Raw genomic sequence first — 17,336 nt, 5'->3', positions numbered from 1 at the left:
TCTCTTAAGAGTCTTAATGACACTGTTTTACCTTGTATTAATCATGGGCACTGAGCATGCAGTTTATAAAATGAGTCATATGTTAGCTATATTGTTCTGGTATGTTTCCTTTTTCTTCACTAAAGTCTACATTTTCCAAAAGTGAAAATTGACTTGGCAAGGAAAAATGGGCTATGGAAAAATATGTACCCCATATTTTTGCATACAACTCAAGTAAGTGCATGTGCAAACAGTTATTTGCATGTATAATAACTGATTTGCATGTTCAAATACAGATGCACCCATATTTTTACCTTTGCTGAAGTCAGCTTCTATTGTCTGAAAATTAGCTCTAATTACTGAATTCAGACAAAAGATGGATTCTGGCATGGAAGAAGCCCATTCTTCAGATGGTTAATCCTGAATCCATGGAAATCATTGGCAAAGCTACTATTGACTTCAGTTTTTCAGGAATAGGCCCAAACTGAATACACCATTCGCAAGTAGCGTTTAATTAAACTGTTCCAATAGTCAATCATAATTATTAAATGGCAAAGCATTGCAATAATACAAAATATAATGTGAAAATAATATATTACTGCTGGCAACACCTGCTTTTAATGTAAATTTACATATTTTAAATTGTATGTAGTGGGTTTTCATATTAGATTTCACAGCATTTCAGTAAAAGGAAATAAATCATAACACATTCATACACCACAAGCTTGAGGCTTTTAATAACAGAAGGCACCCCTAACTCGAATATAAAAGAAAAAGCACGGATGCTGAAAATTAAACAAAAAGTCACAGAGAATCATACTCAGACAAAAATAGGCTGCCAAGTAGGAGGAGGAGGTCCTGATCTGAATCAGGAAACTGTAATGCTAATAGTCCATGAATAATTAAGTGCTGAACGTAGTATGTCCAGTGCTTTGGGGAGAAAATAAGTCAGCCACAAAATGAACACATCTGACTGTAATTTCCGTATGCTTAATATGTAATAGAAAAGTGTAACCATACATTTTTAACTGGCTTGCATCCCAAACACAGATAACACACAGTGTATAGGCAAAAACGACAAAATACAAAACCATCCTTGCACCAAAATGAGGGAACAAAACTCTTCAATTAAAGAAAAAGCAAATGTGTTACCAATCTTGGAAAAAAATAAAAAAGGCAATCATAGCAGTTAGCGTCCAGTAAGCCTTACCATCAGGCCCTAGTTAACTCATGGGACAAACATTAAGAGAAAAGAGCTACTGAGCACTTGGAAGATAACAAAACTGGAAGCATCAAATAACAGCTGGTAAACTGCAATGCCGGCACTTGTCTGCTAGGAACACAACTGAGACCATTGGCTCATTTCATGAGGGCACCACAAAGATGGCTATCGCTACATAAAGAACTGAAATGTTCCAGACCTTGCTATTATAATACTCCATTTATTGTGAGAGTCACAGTTCTAGGATCTTTTTCTTGAGCCCTGTGACTTCTTGTATTTAGGGAGCAGAGGAGAGGAATTGATGGGTGTCAAAGAAATGCTGCTTCCTGTTCCCCCTTGTGGAAGACAAGGAAGAAAGGAAATAGAAATGTCCCTGCTGACCCCCACTATATCTCCTGGAGGGTTGGGGATTAGAAATGCCACAGTAGATGCATTCCCCCTTCCCTGCAGGACAGAGCTACCAATGTGTGTCTGCTCTCCCCTGCAGTAGGTAAAAGATACTGCCAATAACACAGCAGTTCACACCTGTCCCCCGCTGCCAGGAGTGGGGAAGATAACACTATGCCTGCTGGAGGCATCTAGCTACCACACTGGAATCCTCACTGAGGTCCCAATCATGTAAGGTGCTGAGAATCTTTAACTCCCACTGAAGTCAATAGAGGTCGAGGGTGCTAAGGACCTCGCAGGTTGAGGCCCTAAAGTCTCAAGCAAGCAGGGCCTGCTGGTTATGAGGTGTTTCCATGGTCTATTGCTAGGCTATATTAAGCCCTGCAAGTAGCTGGTACATATGCTGTAGTCAGCAGCATATGCAAGTGGGGGGTACAAATGACTCCTTAGGGCAGCAAGGTGTTTCTCAGTACATTACTTAGATTTAAGCTCTTCGAAGCAGGGACTGTCTTTTTGTTCTGTGTTTGTACAGCATCTACTGCCGGGGGTCTTGGTCCAGACTGGGGCTCCCAGACACTACTGCAATACAAATAATAGTAATCAAAGACTCATTGAAATGTAGGGCTGGAAAGGACCTCGAGAAGTCATCAAGTCCAACTCCCTGCGCTGAGGCAGGACTAAGTAAACCTAGACCATCCCTGACAGGTGTTTGTCCAGCCTGTTCTTAAAAACCTCCAATGGTCGGGATTCCATAACCTCCCTTGCAAGCCTATTCCAAAGCTAAACTGCCCTTAGAGTAAGAAAGCTTTTCCCACCTTCTAACCTAAATCTCTCTTTCTTCAGATTAAGCCAATTACTTCTTGTCCTACTTTTCAGTTGACATGGAAAACAATCAATCGCCATCCTTTTTATAACAGTCCTTAATATTGTTGAAGACTGTTATCAGGTCTCCCCTCAATCTTCTTTTCTTAAGACTACACATGCTCACTTTTTTTAATCCTTTCCTCAGAGGGCAGATTTTCCAAGCCTTTTATCATTTTTGTTGCTCTTCTCTGGACTCTCTCCAATTTGTCCACATCTTTCCTAAAGTGTGGTGCCCAGAATTGGACACAGTACTTCTGCTGAGGCCTCACCAGTGCTGAGCAAAGCAGGACAATTACTTATATTTTACATACAACACTTGTTATTACAACCCAGAATGTTAGCCTTTTTCATAACTGCATCACATTGTTGACTCATATTCAATCTCTGATCCACCATTACCCCCAAATCCTTTTCAACGGTACTATCACCTAGCCAGTTATTTATGCCCCATTTTGTATTTGTGCATTTGATTTTTCCTTCCTAAGTGAAGAACTTTGCATTTGTTTTTATTGGATTTCATCTTGCTGATTTCAGACCAATTCTCCAATTTGTCAGAGTTGTTTTGAATTCTGATCATGACCTCCAAAGTGCTTGCAGGCCTTCCCGGCTTGGTGTCATTTGCAAATTTTATACCCTCCACTTTATTATCCAGGTCATTAATGAAAATATTGAATAGTGCCAGACCCAGGAAAGACCCCTGTGGGATTCCACTAGATAACACCCTCCTGGGTTCACAGTAAACCATTGATAACTACTCTTTGAGTATGGTCTTTCAACTAGTTGTGCATCCACCTTATATTAATTTCATCTAGACCACATTTCCCTAGTTTGCTTATGAGAATGTCACGGGGAACTGTGTCAAAAGCCTTAATAAAATCAAGATATATCATGTCTACTTCTTCCCCCCACCCACTAGGCCAGTAATCCTGTCAAAAAAGGAAGTTAGGTTGATTTGCCATGATTTGTCCTTGACAAGTCCGTGCTCACTACTTCTTATAATCCTATTATCCTCTAGTTGCTTACAAATTAATTGCTCAATAATTTGTTTCAGTATCTTTCTAGGAATCGAAGTTAGACTGCCAAGTCTATAATTCCTTGGGTCCACTTTGGTCCCCTTTTTAAAGATAGGTGCTATGTTTTCCCTTCTCCAGTCTTCTGGGACCTCACCTGTCCTCTGTGAGCTCTCAAAGATAATCACTAATCGTTCAGAGGTTGCTTCAGCTAGTTCCTTAAGTCTCCTAGGTTGAATGTCATCAGGCCCTCCTGACTTGAATATATCTAATTTATCTAAATATTTTTTAACCTGTTCTTTTCCTGTTTTGGCTTGCATTCCTTCCCCATTGTTGATATTAATTGTGTTGAGTGTCTTGTCACCATTAACCATTTTAGTGAAGACTGAAGTAAAATAGTCATTAAACACCTCTGCCTTCTTGATTCCTTCAGTTATTAGCTCATCTTCCCCACTATGTAGCGGACTTACAGTTTTCTTCATCTTTCTCTTGCTCCTAAAGAACCTCCTCTTATGGCCTTTTATCTCCCTGACCAGGTGTAACTCTCTTGTGCCTATTGATGTCCCAGGCCAATGGGGGCAGCGGGAAGCGGCGCGGGCCGAGGGAGGTGCTGGCCGCGGCTTCCTGCCACCCCCATTGGCCCAAGACGGCGAACTGCGGCGAGTGGGGGCCGCGATCGGCCAAACCTGCCACGTCAGCAGGTAAATAAACTGGCCCGGCCCGCTAGGGTGCTTACCCTGGCAAGCCGCATGCTGAACGTTGCCGACCCCTGGACTAGATGATCTGATGGTCTCTGCTGGCTTTAAACTCTATGACTCCAGAGCAGGATTTGGTCTATAGAATGTATTCAGTTGAACTTAACTGCAGTTTTGGGTGTGTCTACACAGCATTTTGGAGCAAGCAGGAGTGAGCCTCTCAGCCTGGGTTGACAGACTCGAGCTAGTGGTCCTCTCACTAGCACTCTAAAAATAACTGTGTAGACAGCACTTTGAAGTTGCAGCACTTTGAAGTTGCAGCTCAGGCTAGGGAGGGGGAATGAGCTTCAAAGCCCAAACTCCAGTCTTAGCTGCAACTTCAAAGCGCTGTCTACACAGCTGTTTATAAAGCGCTAGCAGCCAAAGCCTGTTGACCCAGGGTGGGAGGCTTGCTCCCCACTCACTCCAAAATTCTGTATAGACATAGTCTTTGGTGCCCCTGATCAGACAAGAAGCACTGAGTAAACCTGTCTGTTAACTTCTGTATGTAGCCAAACTCTTTGAAGTGATTATTTTTAGTGTAAAGTCTGTATACCTGTGAAGTAGTGTCACTAGCTAATGAAAATGTAAATGTGGATTGAAGAGAATAAACATAAAGGGTGTATGTAGAAGAAAAGGGAGAGCAGGAGCAGATAGTTACAGTATTGCAGACCCTGCTTTCTGATGTTTGTTACTATAGAAACGAAAGGAAATGGGAAGACACTGATGAAGGCAGCAAGATTACTCTATTAGCTTGTAACGTAATGGATAATAGGATGCAAGTAATACATACATTCGTTTGTGCAGTATCTTTATCAGGCAAACAAAGGAACTAAACATCCCTTGGAATTAAACCTATTCCTAGTGTCTTTTGTCTCATAAAATTGTATTTTGAGTATTGATTATCAATCTCCATGCTAATTTCTATCATTGCTACTAAACTACAAATGTCATAAAGCTGTAGTTATTGCTCAGTGTCAGAAGCCATTTGTTTTGCCTCCATTTTTGTAACTATAAAAGATTGTGTGAAGAAGAGAAAGCAAACACATAATGCAGCCTCCAAAATGGTGACGATTCAGCTGTTTGTACTGCATATATGTGCAGAGGGAAGGAGACAGCAGGAGGTTTGCGTGGCAATGATTGGGAAGAGGGGACTGGGTGGTGGTTATGTGTGTCACCAATCGTTGGTGTGCTTATTGCCTTTCTGAGGTATTGAGGGCCCTTAGCATCAAACAGATTCAAACCTAATTCTTTGTATTTTTCATTTTGGAAGGAACATTAAACATATATCAAACTCTTAGTCAACAGGAGCTGGAAGGAATTTCTCAACCCATTTAGAATCCCCAGCTAATTGTTTCTGCAAAGTGAATTTCTGACAACAGCAGTTCAGCAGAATTTGGCATTTATGTGGCACTTTACATCTTCAGAGGGCTGTACAAACCCCTAACTCCCCGCACAACACTCCTGTAGGATAAGGAAATGTTATCCCCATTTTATTGTCCCTGGTATGTAGTGATGGCCATCTTTTTGGTGCACTATGTGAAATGAGCCAGTGGTCTCAGTTCTGTTCCTAGAAGACAAACACTGAGGGAGAGAGAGAGCATAGTACACAATGCTACAGAGGGAATTGGTTGCAGACCCAGGATTAAACCTCGAGTACTGTATTGCTTGTCCCATGCTCTGTACTGTATACCGCAATTGCTCCAACAGACTAGCAAAGCTTCAGACTAGTAACCTTTCTTTTTTCCCTTATCCCATCAATTAGGGTTGGGTCGTGCAAGCATCCTCCATCTTCGTCTGTCCAAGGCAGCACTAAGGTCCACCTGCTTACCATATTCTTTGATGCAATTCATCCATCACTTTGATAGCTTTCTTTGGAGTCTTTCTTACCATCCTCTCCTGCCATGCTATGATCATCAGGTCCCCTTCATTCATGCTCTGCATGTATCTGAACCAGTGACATTGTGCTTCTTGGATTTTGTCAGCCACAGCATGGACTTGGACTTCCATCCTAATACTTTCATTTTGAAATCTTCTTCTCATCAGGTCCCCTTCATTTGGATCACATATTGGCAACTCCATCCTAAAGGGATTTGCCTCATTTAAGAGATTCTCAAAGTATTGTTTCCTCCTCTCCTTTCCTTGTTCAGGTGTTAGTAGCAGTCTCCCCTATCATCATTTACAAATGATGTGCAATATCATCCTCCCCACATTTGCATCTCATTTTTGCAGTACCGTATGTCTTTTTGCCAGCCACCTGTGAGTCATTTACAAGTTCAGCATACAGATCATCTAGGGCACTTTATTTGACCTTTTTCACTGCCCACTTGGCAGCTTCTTTGTATTTGTTTTTATTTCCAGCAATGGATTCATTTCTTTTTCTTGGTGCTTTGTTTTTGTTTTTGTTTTGTTTTGGATCACAGTCCACTGCTACTTCTCTCTTGCTATTGGTTTTCCCCATCTACATCATCCACAAACCTTTTTCACTTCCACAATGTACATTCTTTTGGGGTGGTTCTACTCTTTGTCAGGTGATGGCAAATCAGTTTTTGGACACACATTTTGTACTTTTTGCACAAACTTCTCTGTTGCACGTCTCTTAACTTTCTGTATTTAAATTGTCTTTCTTTTGAGCTTAATTTCCCCTTGTCCAGCACTCTACCATAATCATTGCCACGGGAGGTTTGTGTTGCAGTGCTACCATCTCACTAGGTATCAATTTGCAGCCCATAGCTCGACTCCATTGAGATTTCCTCACCAACATCATCTGGCTTTTGTTTCCACCACTGATGTACATAAACAACTGACACACCCTCTTTTGGAATCAAGTATTGGCTATCATCCATTGTTTGGCAATGTAGTAGCATTTTCCCTTCATCATTCATAGTGCCTAGGCTGCATTTTCCCAAACATATTTCATAGCCTCTTTTGTTTCTGCCTGTGTGTGCAGTCAGATCACCCAGCACCACCAGCAGCTCCTTGGGGGCTGCTGTGTCTGCTAACACCTGCAGATCTTGGTAGGAAGTCTCCTCCTCTTCATCACGTCCGGGCTGAGATGCCTACACTGATATCAGAAACATGACACACTTTTAATTTTTAACAGCCATCAGTCTATCACTTACTCTAATAACTGCACACACCATCTTCCTCAGCTTTCCTCTCCCTGCCACCCACACTTTATGCTCCCTTTTTGTCACCTGCATAAGAGCGTTTATAACCTAAGGCCAACCCCTTCGCTGCATTCCCCATCCATCACATCAGTGACTTCTATACCTTTACACGTCAGACTGGATATACCCAGTGTTGCCACTTTTGAAATATGGGGCTTCTTTGGCTTTGCAGGTCACTGCTTTTAGTCTGATTCTTCGCTCTGACCACTGGTCCTCTGACCCTCTAGAGGGCAGTTCAGACACTGGCTGCCAGAAATCCTATTGGCCCAGGGCTGCCAGGCTTGAAGTGGGTGAACCTCTGGCAGAGGGCAGAAAGATCATTAGCTGTAGTCCCTGGCAGGAGGCATACAGGCCAGCCTCACCCCTCCTTATATCCAGTCTCTAGCATATCAGTTGCCATCCCTGACACACATCATAGTGAGAGGAACTTTCCCCAGTTAGATTAAATACATGCCCACTCTCTTCCCATCTTGTTGTCATAAACCTGGTGGATCATCAACAGGCAGTGCTGGTGTCACCACTACCCAATGCTGGGCTTCATTTAACCCATGGATGGGGGCTTGAGATCAGAGATTTCATTCTCCTAGGTAGGCTGCCTTGAACTGTCTTGTTATTTTAAAGACACCAGGTGCCTGTCTTTCACACACCCCACTTTTAAAGAAAACATCTGCGCCACATGAAGACAAGTGACGGGGAGTTTGGCTGTCAGAGGCCATCCTAGACATCAGCCTTTTATAAACATCTTATAGGTGTTGGGAGCTCATCCCAACCCCACCCCAGCCATAACAGCTCTTTGGAGAGAAAGTAAGAATAACCCCTGATAGTCACAATAAAGTTACAAGAGTTGGGTAAATGTTATTGAAACTCCTAGTACTGAATTTCCTGAAGTTCCATAGAGCCCAAGAGAGAGGAGGAAAAATAGTGCATCTTTCTGGGGTTGGGACAAGACAAATTAGGTCAGGTCTGCACCAGAAGTGCTAAAGTGGTAATGCAATGAAACAGCAAAGCATTGCTAGAAATGCAGCTAATACCAGCAAAACTGGGCTTTTGCCATTATAGCTGATTCCAGCCCCACCAAACAAAACAAACTACCCTGGCAAAAGTACAGTTTTTGGAGGATTTGGAGAAGGATTAATTACAGAGACCCAAAGCCACATTATTCCTGAATAAGAGTAGCCACACAGGGCTTTAACATGCTTTAATTGATGTGTGTTGACCTCATACCGTTAGCTGACTCTCCTTAACTTTCCTAAGTAATCCCGCATAGAGATGGGCTTAGTGTGGATCTGGCATTTGGTTCTCATATAAGTTATACAAGATATGTGTTTGTATGTTTGTTCTCTTCCTCCTCCTCTCTTAGCACAAAGTAAGTGCCATGAGCATTTTGCTATTCAGGATATCTCGGTGATTCAGTCTCCATATTTTAATTGCTATAGCTTTGCAGAAAGTCTTACTGCTCACGTGCATCTTGTCTGCAGGAGGATATTGGTTTGCCTCCATGGGAGAATCAAAATGACAGTTTACTTAAAAACGATACAAACTACAAAGAATGACTTTCAGCTTGTCATAAATATAACATATAAAGTCGGTGTGTTAGCTGTTCTCTATCATTTGCCTGGAAATGGTATTTTTTAAAAGTATGCTATAATAGCACTATCGGTGAAATTCATCCAAGTTCAGAGGGTCTTCACAAAGCCTTCTGTGCCACATAAACTTGCCTGTGCAGGAGGCTGTGAGTGTAGCAAAGTAGTCCTCCGGGGACTCTATCCCCTTTACCCCATGGGGTGGGAGGAGGAGGGATGAATAAGGGACTGTTGGAATGGACCCAGAGAGATTTCACTATCTTCTTGCTCTTGCAAATCCACTGACTGGGAGCTCCCTTTTAGGAGAGCCAGTAGGGACTATTCCAGCCCATAGGCCTCACAAAGGACAATATTGCAGTGCATATTCAGAAGAGGGCAAATTCAAGGTTGGTGTGGCAAGGGATGAGGGAAGGGGTGGGTGGGTCTCATCTTTGCACCATGTCAAGTGTTGTGTTCCTCTACTTCACTGTGAGATTTGGCTCCCCCTGCTGATATTAGGCTACTTTGCCCCAGGAAGATATGGCTGGTTGGCAGCTGGCAGAGTCAGAGGCTTCTGATAATGGTGTTCAGGGGAGTACAACAGCTGACAGGGCTGGTCAGAAACTTATCAGGGAGTGGGGAAAACACAAAACATTTGAAAGTTATGGGGAAAAGAGGGGTATTTTCAAGGAGGCATGTCATGGCATATATAGTGTGCATGCAGGTGTGTGCATAACAACAGGAGTATGTATCTCATATCACGCATAGGCTTCAAGTGCATATCTTACATGAAGCACACATCATGCTCTTGGCTATTCTTCAGTATCATCCATGGGTTGAGTTCCTCTGATGAATAATGGCTTCTCTTTGCTATTTCAGAATTGCGAGTCTCCTCAGAGACTGCCTCTCCCCTGTGCCCTACTGTGGCAATTGCAATTGACTGGAATGATCTTGCTGTCTGTTCCCAGGGTTGAACTCCTTGAGTTGGGCAATAGGGCTTTTTCAAGGAAAAGTTCTTGACTCTGGAGTGATCCTTCTTGCAGCTTTCCACGCCCAAGAATGTCAGTCTTTAGTTAACAGCACCCTATTCCTCCCATGGGAGACTGAACATGAGAAAATCTAGCACAAATAGATTTGGGCAGAGAGAGACATGGATGGGGTCTGAAATAGGACTTGTAATGGAGAGTGGGTTTCAGCTTTAATTATAGAGGCAACTTGACTTCAGAATTACTGGAACTATTAAAAAAAATACAAATGTTATGTAGTCAGTAAAACTCAAGCTACAGTACTTCTGTAGCTGCCCATTATCCCTTTCATGAATCTGGTTCCTTCTCTAAAATCAGATTGGAGATCAAAGTTAAATTGCACTCTTGACTTTACAAGTTAGGGGTCCATGCCAGCTGTCCTTACTCAGGGAAAATTCCTGTTGCTCTTTACTCAATGAATGGGAGTTTTACCTAAGTAAAGACTTTCAAGGTCAGGCCCTATTTGTTCTACAGTACTTGAAGAGGACACATTTCAATTACATTCTGAGTTAAGAAGTCAGACGTGTTTGAAATTCCTGACCTTTATTAGTATTATTTATTTCTGCATTAAACTTTTGCTTTAGTGACAATGTTTTTATCATCTGCAGCACCAGAGATTCTACGTGGATGTGCTTATGGCCCAGAGGTGGACATGTGGTCTTTGGGAATAATCACCTACATCCTGTAAGTTTAGATAATAATACCAAGTGAAATATAAAATATGGTATTTTGATGTTTCATTTTCAAGGCCACAGATTTTTCTGACATTCTGAACTCTGCTAACAGAAAGTGAAAAGATTCTTAATTTGTTTTGTATGGGTTATATTTTAATGGTATTTAAATGATTTGAAGGTTGAAGGAGCACAGACGATTCAAGTAATACATTTGTCATATATATCATAATATCGCTTGTCTAAATTACTGCAAACACTCATTATTAAAAATGAAAGAATTGTAAAAAATCATTTATTTTAGACATTTATTATGTTTATTTTTTGCATTTCACTGAGCACGGACAATGAAACTAGATGGGCCATTTATAATCATTTATGTGTCATATTTCTAGCACAGTGTTGTGTTTGGGTTGAAAAAGCTCAAGGGCAATATTTCCATTTCCATGTTTCAGTGTTTTAATAACTTGATTCATTATTGATATCCCTCCCAATAAAAACTTTACTTTGTACTTAGACTGCTTAAGTATCCCTTTTAAGATACTTTATACAGGATAAACATATTACTCCAAATGATATCTGGAGACATTGAATAATGGGTGATTCTTTTTAAATCTTGGTTAAATACAGTAAATAATATATGGAGATATATGTATCCCATAGAACTGGAAGGGACCTTGAAAGGTCATCAAGTCCAGTCCCTTGCCTTCACTAGCAGGACCAATTTTTCTTTGCCCCAGATCCTTAAATGGCCCCCTCAAGGATTAAACTCACAACGCTGGGTTTAGCAGGCCAATGCTCAAACCACTGAGCTATCCCCTCCCTCCATAAGTCAATTTGCCTGCCAGTGAACAATCTACTGGAATTAATGGCAGCACAGGGTGGATGTTTCCAAGCTATGCACCCACTTCCACATTTTAGAACTTATTCTCCTTTTTCTAATATGGCACTTTCCATATGAATTAGGCAAAGCAAGTTGGGGAAACTACACAGGTAATAGAAACAAGTGCTCCAGGTAAGGCTTGAACTCAAAACCCCAGCAATATTCCCGTTTGCACTAACCAGTTGCACCACTGAAGCTTTTCCTTATCTTTCATATCTGTTTTGCCTCTTTAGATTTTAAGCACCTAAGGAGAGCGACCATGTAAAATAGTGTTCTTCATATCTAAATAAATAACAGTAAAGCACTTATGAGCTGTAGAAAAGATCTACATTGGAAATATCATAGGCAATGCCAGATTGTATTTGCCACTAATAAATACTTAAGGATATACAATTATCCCACAAAGATTTTGGATATAAATGTAGTTGTTATGAACTTTGTACATTCTTGGGCTGCATTAGGGGAGCTTTTCCCCACTCGGCTGCTGAATAGCTGCCCTAAAGCTGGTTTAGCTAGGGTTACCAGATTTAAAAAATAAAAAAAGAGGACACTCCACGGGGCCCTGGCCCCGCCCCTTTCCCACCCCGGCCCCACCCCAACTCCACCCACCCCCCCGCCCTAACTCTGCCCATTCCCCAAAGTCCCCACCCTAACTCCCCCTCCTCCCTCCCAGCCACACGAAAAGGGCTGCCCAAGTGCTATCGGCTTCACGGGTTGCCGGGCAGCCACCAGACCCTGCGCCCCTGGCCGGCGCTTCCCCAGCACAGCTGGAGCCCGGGAGGGGAAGCGCCCAGCCGGGGGCGCAGGGTCTGGAGGCTGCCCGGCAAACCCATGAAGCCGGTAGCGCTCGGGCTTCGGACAGCCCCCATGCCTCCGGACCCTGCGCCCCCGGCCAGGCACTTTCCCTCCCGGGCTCCAGCTGCTCTGCTCCTCCCCTGACTCTTCGGCTCTGTTTAAGAGCCAAGCTGCCCGAGCCAGCGCTACCAGCTTCGGGCAGCCCCCGTGCCTCCGGCCCCAGCCGCCGGAGCAGAGCAGCTGGAGCCCGGGAAGGGAAGTGCCCAGCCTGCAGCTTGGGGTCCGGAGGCATGGGGACTGCCCGAAGCCGGTAGCGCTGGCTCGAGCAGCTTGGCTCTTAAACAGAGCCAAAGTCTGAGTCGGGGAGGAGCAGAACAGCCGCGGGAGAGGAAGTGCCCGGCCGGTATTTTTCCCGGACATGTTCGGCTTTTTGGCAATTCCCCCCGGACAGGGGTTTGATTGCCGAAAAGCCGGACGTGTCCCGGAAAAGCCGGACGTATGGTAACCCTAGTTTAGCTGGCTTGCAGGAAATGTCCTTATGCCCTGGCAAGTGCCAGTTGCCATAATATCTTGGCAACTGGTGTAACTTAGCGCAGCCCAGGGAACCAGCCTGGCTCAGAACACCACAGGAATGAGGAAGCACAAAGCTGAGAGCTCCTCAGATGCAGCAGAGGATCTGGCACACTGTATATATTGTCTTTTAGGGAATAGTGCACTTATTAACCTATGCTGTAAATAAAATTACTAGTGTGCTTAGATATTATACAGTGAGGAGTATGCCACAAAAACCTGGACAGAAAAGAATAAAATAGAATTGTGCTCTGATGCGAGTTGAAAATAGAAACGATTGTTTTTTCAAAAGAGCAGACACAGTGGGCCAAAAAGAAATCAAAGCACATGACTGCAATTGAGCTGCCTTGTAACAGCAAGGAGCACAGCTGCACCAGGGTTTCTGGGGACTACAGCCTCCAACATTTTTGGTGCCATGATTCAAATGCCATTGCTGCTGATTCACATCCAGATTCTCATCTGGAAGTCTGCCATGCAGTTAAGCAGAAAAGAAATGGTGAGCTGTTGGGCACAGAGAGTGGGGAGAGGCATGGCCTGCCCACCCAAAAGAAAAAGAAGTTTGTTTGCTCTATTTCTGGATTGAAATGGTCCATAATCATCAAAATATTCCGTGTTATACTCAGTACTGTTCTGTAGTCAGAGATATAACTGACAAAGGGATGTAAGATCCAAAGTGTACCAAATTGTTTTAGGCAAATAAGTTTTCTACAGTGTTATGCACTGTTTACACAACTGTCTTTCCCAGTTTAGGCCCAAATATTTGAACAGGGAAGTCTAAAGTTAGGCACCTAACTCTTTAGTTTGGTATCTAAATAAGAATGGCCTGTATTTTTAGTGGTGAGTATTGCAGTTTTTATTTTGCATAAATGAAATGCTTCTGAAGAAGGTTTTTGACAGTTGAAGGTCATTGTGCATTCTGCATGCTGTACATCTTCTGTTATGACCCTTCTCCTTATGGGAGAATGAGCGACTTCCGTTAGTCCTGTGGCAACATTGATGCTAGGCTGATCTGTTTTCTCTTGTTGTGCAGCATGTTTGTGGAATGATTTCAGTCAGTACATTCTGGGAAGGGGAAGAAAACAAGATTTTATATACACACTCTTTCTCTCTCTCACACACACGCGCACACACACATACTATATATATACATATATATATTGCTGACAAATTATTTTAATACAAAATCTTGGGAAATGCAATTTTTTTTATATAAAGCATAAATAAGATCAGTGATCTGCTTTCATTTTCCTGTAAAAGAATAGGTTACAATATCTCCTTAATATAAGAAATTAGAGTATGATTGATAGGAAAGAATGGGAAAGAATGAAAGACTCTCTTAGAGGAGATTTGCTACACACAGGTCATAAGTTATTAGTGTAAACCTCAGATCTGTGGTTTGTGTGTTGAAGAGGAACACAGGCAGTTGTGCATTTTGGGACCCACTTTTCTGGATTCCTATGATCATTTTGTTGTCCGTTATTTTCTTATAAAAAAATTTGTTTCCCCATCTCAAGAACTGCCACAAATGTGCCCTGGAGTACATCTCAGACCTTGTCTCTTACATCCAGCTTTACCCCTTCCTCTCTAATGCAAGTTATATTGGGGCAAATCCTTAGCTATTATAAATTATTATCGTAGCTCCATTGAAGTTAATGGACAATTTACACCAGCAGAAGATCTGCCTTGTATTCTTCTATAAAGACATTTCCAGAAATCCCATCCCACATTAGAGAGGCACATAGTAGTTAACAAATATGAGGCCTTGTCTATAGTCAGTGTTACTCTGGTTTAATGAAAATTGTGGTTTTTTTTTTTTTTTTTTTTTACACACTTAATTTACTTGGTACAAAACACAATGTGGACATTCTTAATTCAATTTAAACCTGGTTTATCTTGGTTTATGTTAATTTGGTAAGGAATTGATTTAAAGTAAATCAAATATAAATCTGATTGAAGTTAACTTGAGTGTCCACACTGTGTTTTGCACCAGTTTATTGAAATCATTTTCAAATCACAGCTTTATTTAAACTGGTCTAACTTTGAATATAGAAAAAAAGACCATGGGCATAGATGGAACATGTAACTATTTGGAGTAGAAGCATAGACATGAGCAGTAGTAATAATGGGTAGGAGAGTCACCTATTCTATGAAATTCTCTTTCAGTTCACATGATAAGCATTACAAACATTATCATATGGTGTTAATGAGTCGCTGTGAAAATATTTGTAGCAGTAGCTAGAGATTAGTTTATCAGAGCCTACAACTGGAGCAGACAGAATAAGTGCAAGTACCATGTATAAGCACCCACAACAAAGCCAGATAGCACTGGAATGTTGCAATTGGTGAGGCATTTTTACATATAGTAGTCAATGTGCAATTGTTTTTTCCAGATTACCTCTAGAGCAACTGTATTCTACTTTATTGCAAAATCTAATCCTTGATGCCGTGACACCCAGTTATAACTGTGTCATTCCTAATGCATTAGCTCTGCACAATTCTAGATGGAGTTAAATTTTAAAAGGATTTAGGTTTGATTTGAAGAAACCTTGTTTTTCTTGTCAAATTGGATGCTGTTAGCATATTTCCTCTTTAATTGTGCTGGTTACAAGAGCTTCAGTTGGTCTTGCTGAAATGAATTCCTTAGCCCACTGAGAACTACAGGATTTTTTCCCCACTGTTTACATTTGAGATTTCATTTGATATTCAGAAAAGGAAGTACTCTCTTGCATTATGCATGACTTAGCTCATATGGGGGCTCAGTAAACTAGCTGTTACATGCAACTACACTACAGCAATTAAGGGTCATTTTCACCCACTATTTAATCATTGTGTCCATAGTTATAAGCAGCAAGATGTCAGCTCTCTAACAAATAGGAAACTACACAATGTTACTACTTGGTGCATTTTGTGCAAGGACAGGAAAGAACCTGAAGATGGGAAGCTGAGGTGGTTTTACACTGCTGAGCCGATGTGCACCGAGCTGGTGCTTCCTGCTGGATCACTGTCAGGGATTGTTTTCTGAAATGTGTTCAAAGCATTGGTAATGGGGGAAAGGAGAAAATAAGAGGGATCTTAGATAGAGGCCAGATTCTGAAAGGTTCTGAGTGTGCAACCTCCCTCTGAAGTCAGTGGGGATCGAGGTTGTTCTATACCTTGCAGGGTTGGGTCCTCTCTGATGATAGTAAAATGGACCAATTTTATGCATTAGTATTTCAATTCCAGTTAACATTACTGATGATTTGCTATAGTGTTCTAGTAAGTTTAGATGAGGGAAAAGCAGCAGGGCAGAAAATAAGAGAAAGACAGAGGAGGTGGCAGAACAGTGATGAGCCACCTATCAACAGGAATTGGAATTTGACCTACTAGGTATTGAAACCTCGTGGGAAGATTTCCATGATTGGAATGTTAAAATCACTGGTTCTAACCTATTTGGGAAACATCAACTGGGCAAAAGGGGAGGAGGAGTGACACTGTCAAAAACATTATCTGTTTCCAAGTCACTGACAACTCAGAGGAAAATGATCTTGAATGCTTATGGATCAGTGTCCTAACAGATACAGCTAGGGTGACCAGATGTCCCATTTTTATAGGGAGAGTCCCGATTTTTGGGTCTTTTTCTTATTTAGGCTCCTATTACCCCCCACCCCCTGTCCCGATTTTTCACACTTGCTGTCTGGTTGCCCTAGATACAGCACAAGATGGGGCACCTGCTGATATCTGGTACAGAACACCAAATCACACCAGAGAACAGGATGACCTGCTCCTTAAGTATCCATCTATAATGTATAGGAAAAAGCGCTGTGGGACTTCAATCCGAGTGACATGTGCTGCAGGTCTCATGTTGCCAGTATTAAAATGTCCTTGGAATTTCTGAATATGATAGATGGCAGTTTATTAACTCAAAAAGTGTGGCATCCAACATGGAATTCTCCTGTATGAGACTTCTTCTTAACAGATAAAGAAACCACAGAACTAAAAATTAGTGGTAGCTTAGGTACAAATGATCATGGCTTGAACACATTTATGTTCAAACAGAATAAAGTGCAAACCAGCAATATATATATTTTGTGCTTTAAAAGGGCCAATTTCACAAAGCTGAAAATAAGTATGAGCAAATCAACTGGGAGAAAGAATTTTAAAAGAAAAGTGTGAATGATAATGTGGAACTGTTTAAGAACATTCTATTCGAAGCCCAGAGAGCCACAATTGTGAAAGAAGGGAAGTTAAATAAATATATTAATATTATATGTAAACACATACACACATAAAATGGAAGAAAGGAAAAGTTGATAGTAATGAATATAAATCAGAAACTAGTAATTGTAGTAAATTGATAGGGGAACCAAAGGACACGAGAGAACTTGTGGCCAGCAGAGTTCAGTACAATAAGAAAGAGATTTAGCAACAAATAGAATCCTAGCAATGATATTGGCTTATTACTGAATGGAAATGGCAGAATTGTTG

The 17,336-nt window shown here is 41.7% G+C and overlaps 1 protein-coding gene across 2 annotated transcripts in view; it reads left to right on the top strand.

Moving 5' to 3' along the window:
• Window positions 1–17,336, top strand: part of CAMK4 (calcium/calmodulin dependent protein kinase IV) — a 284,110-nt gene that overhangs the window by 245,117 nt on the left and 21,657 nt on the right. For both annotated transcript variants that reach the window (XM_054033155.1, XM_054033156.1), the window contains exon 8: window positions 10,562–10,637. In XM_054033155.1, coding sequence (XP_053889130.1) covers window positions 10,562–10,637 — 76 coding nt within the window. The remainder of the gene's footprint in view (window positions 1–10,561; window positions 10,638–17,336) is intronic.

The sequence above is a fragment of the Malaclemys terrapin genome, chromosome 6 (genome assembly GCF_027887155.1).
Source record: "Malaclemys terrapin pileata isolate rMalTer1 chromosome 6, rMalTer1.hap1, whole genome shotgun sequence".
NCBI classification, from domain to species: Eukaryota; Metazoa; Chordata; order Testudines; family Emydidae; genus Malaclemys; species Malaclemys terrapin.
Note: the sequence above shows the minus strand (reverse complement) of the source record. Positions and strands in the feature narration are given on the sequence as shown.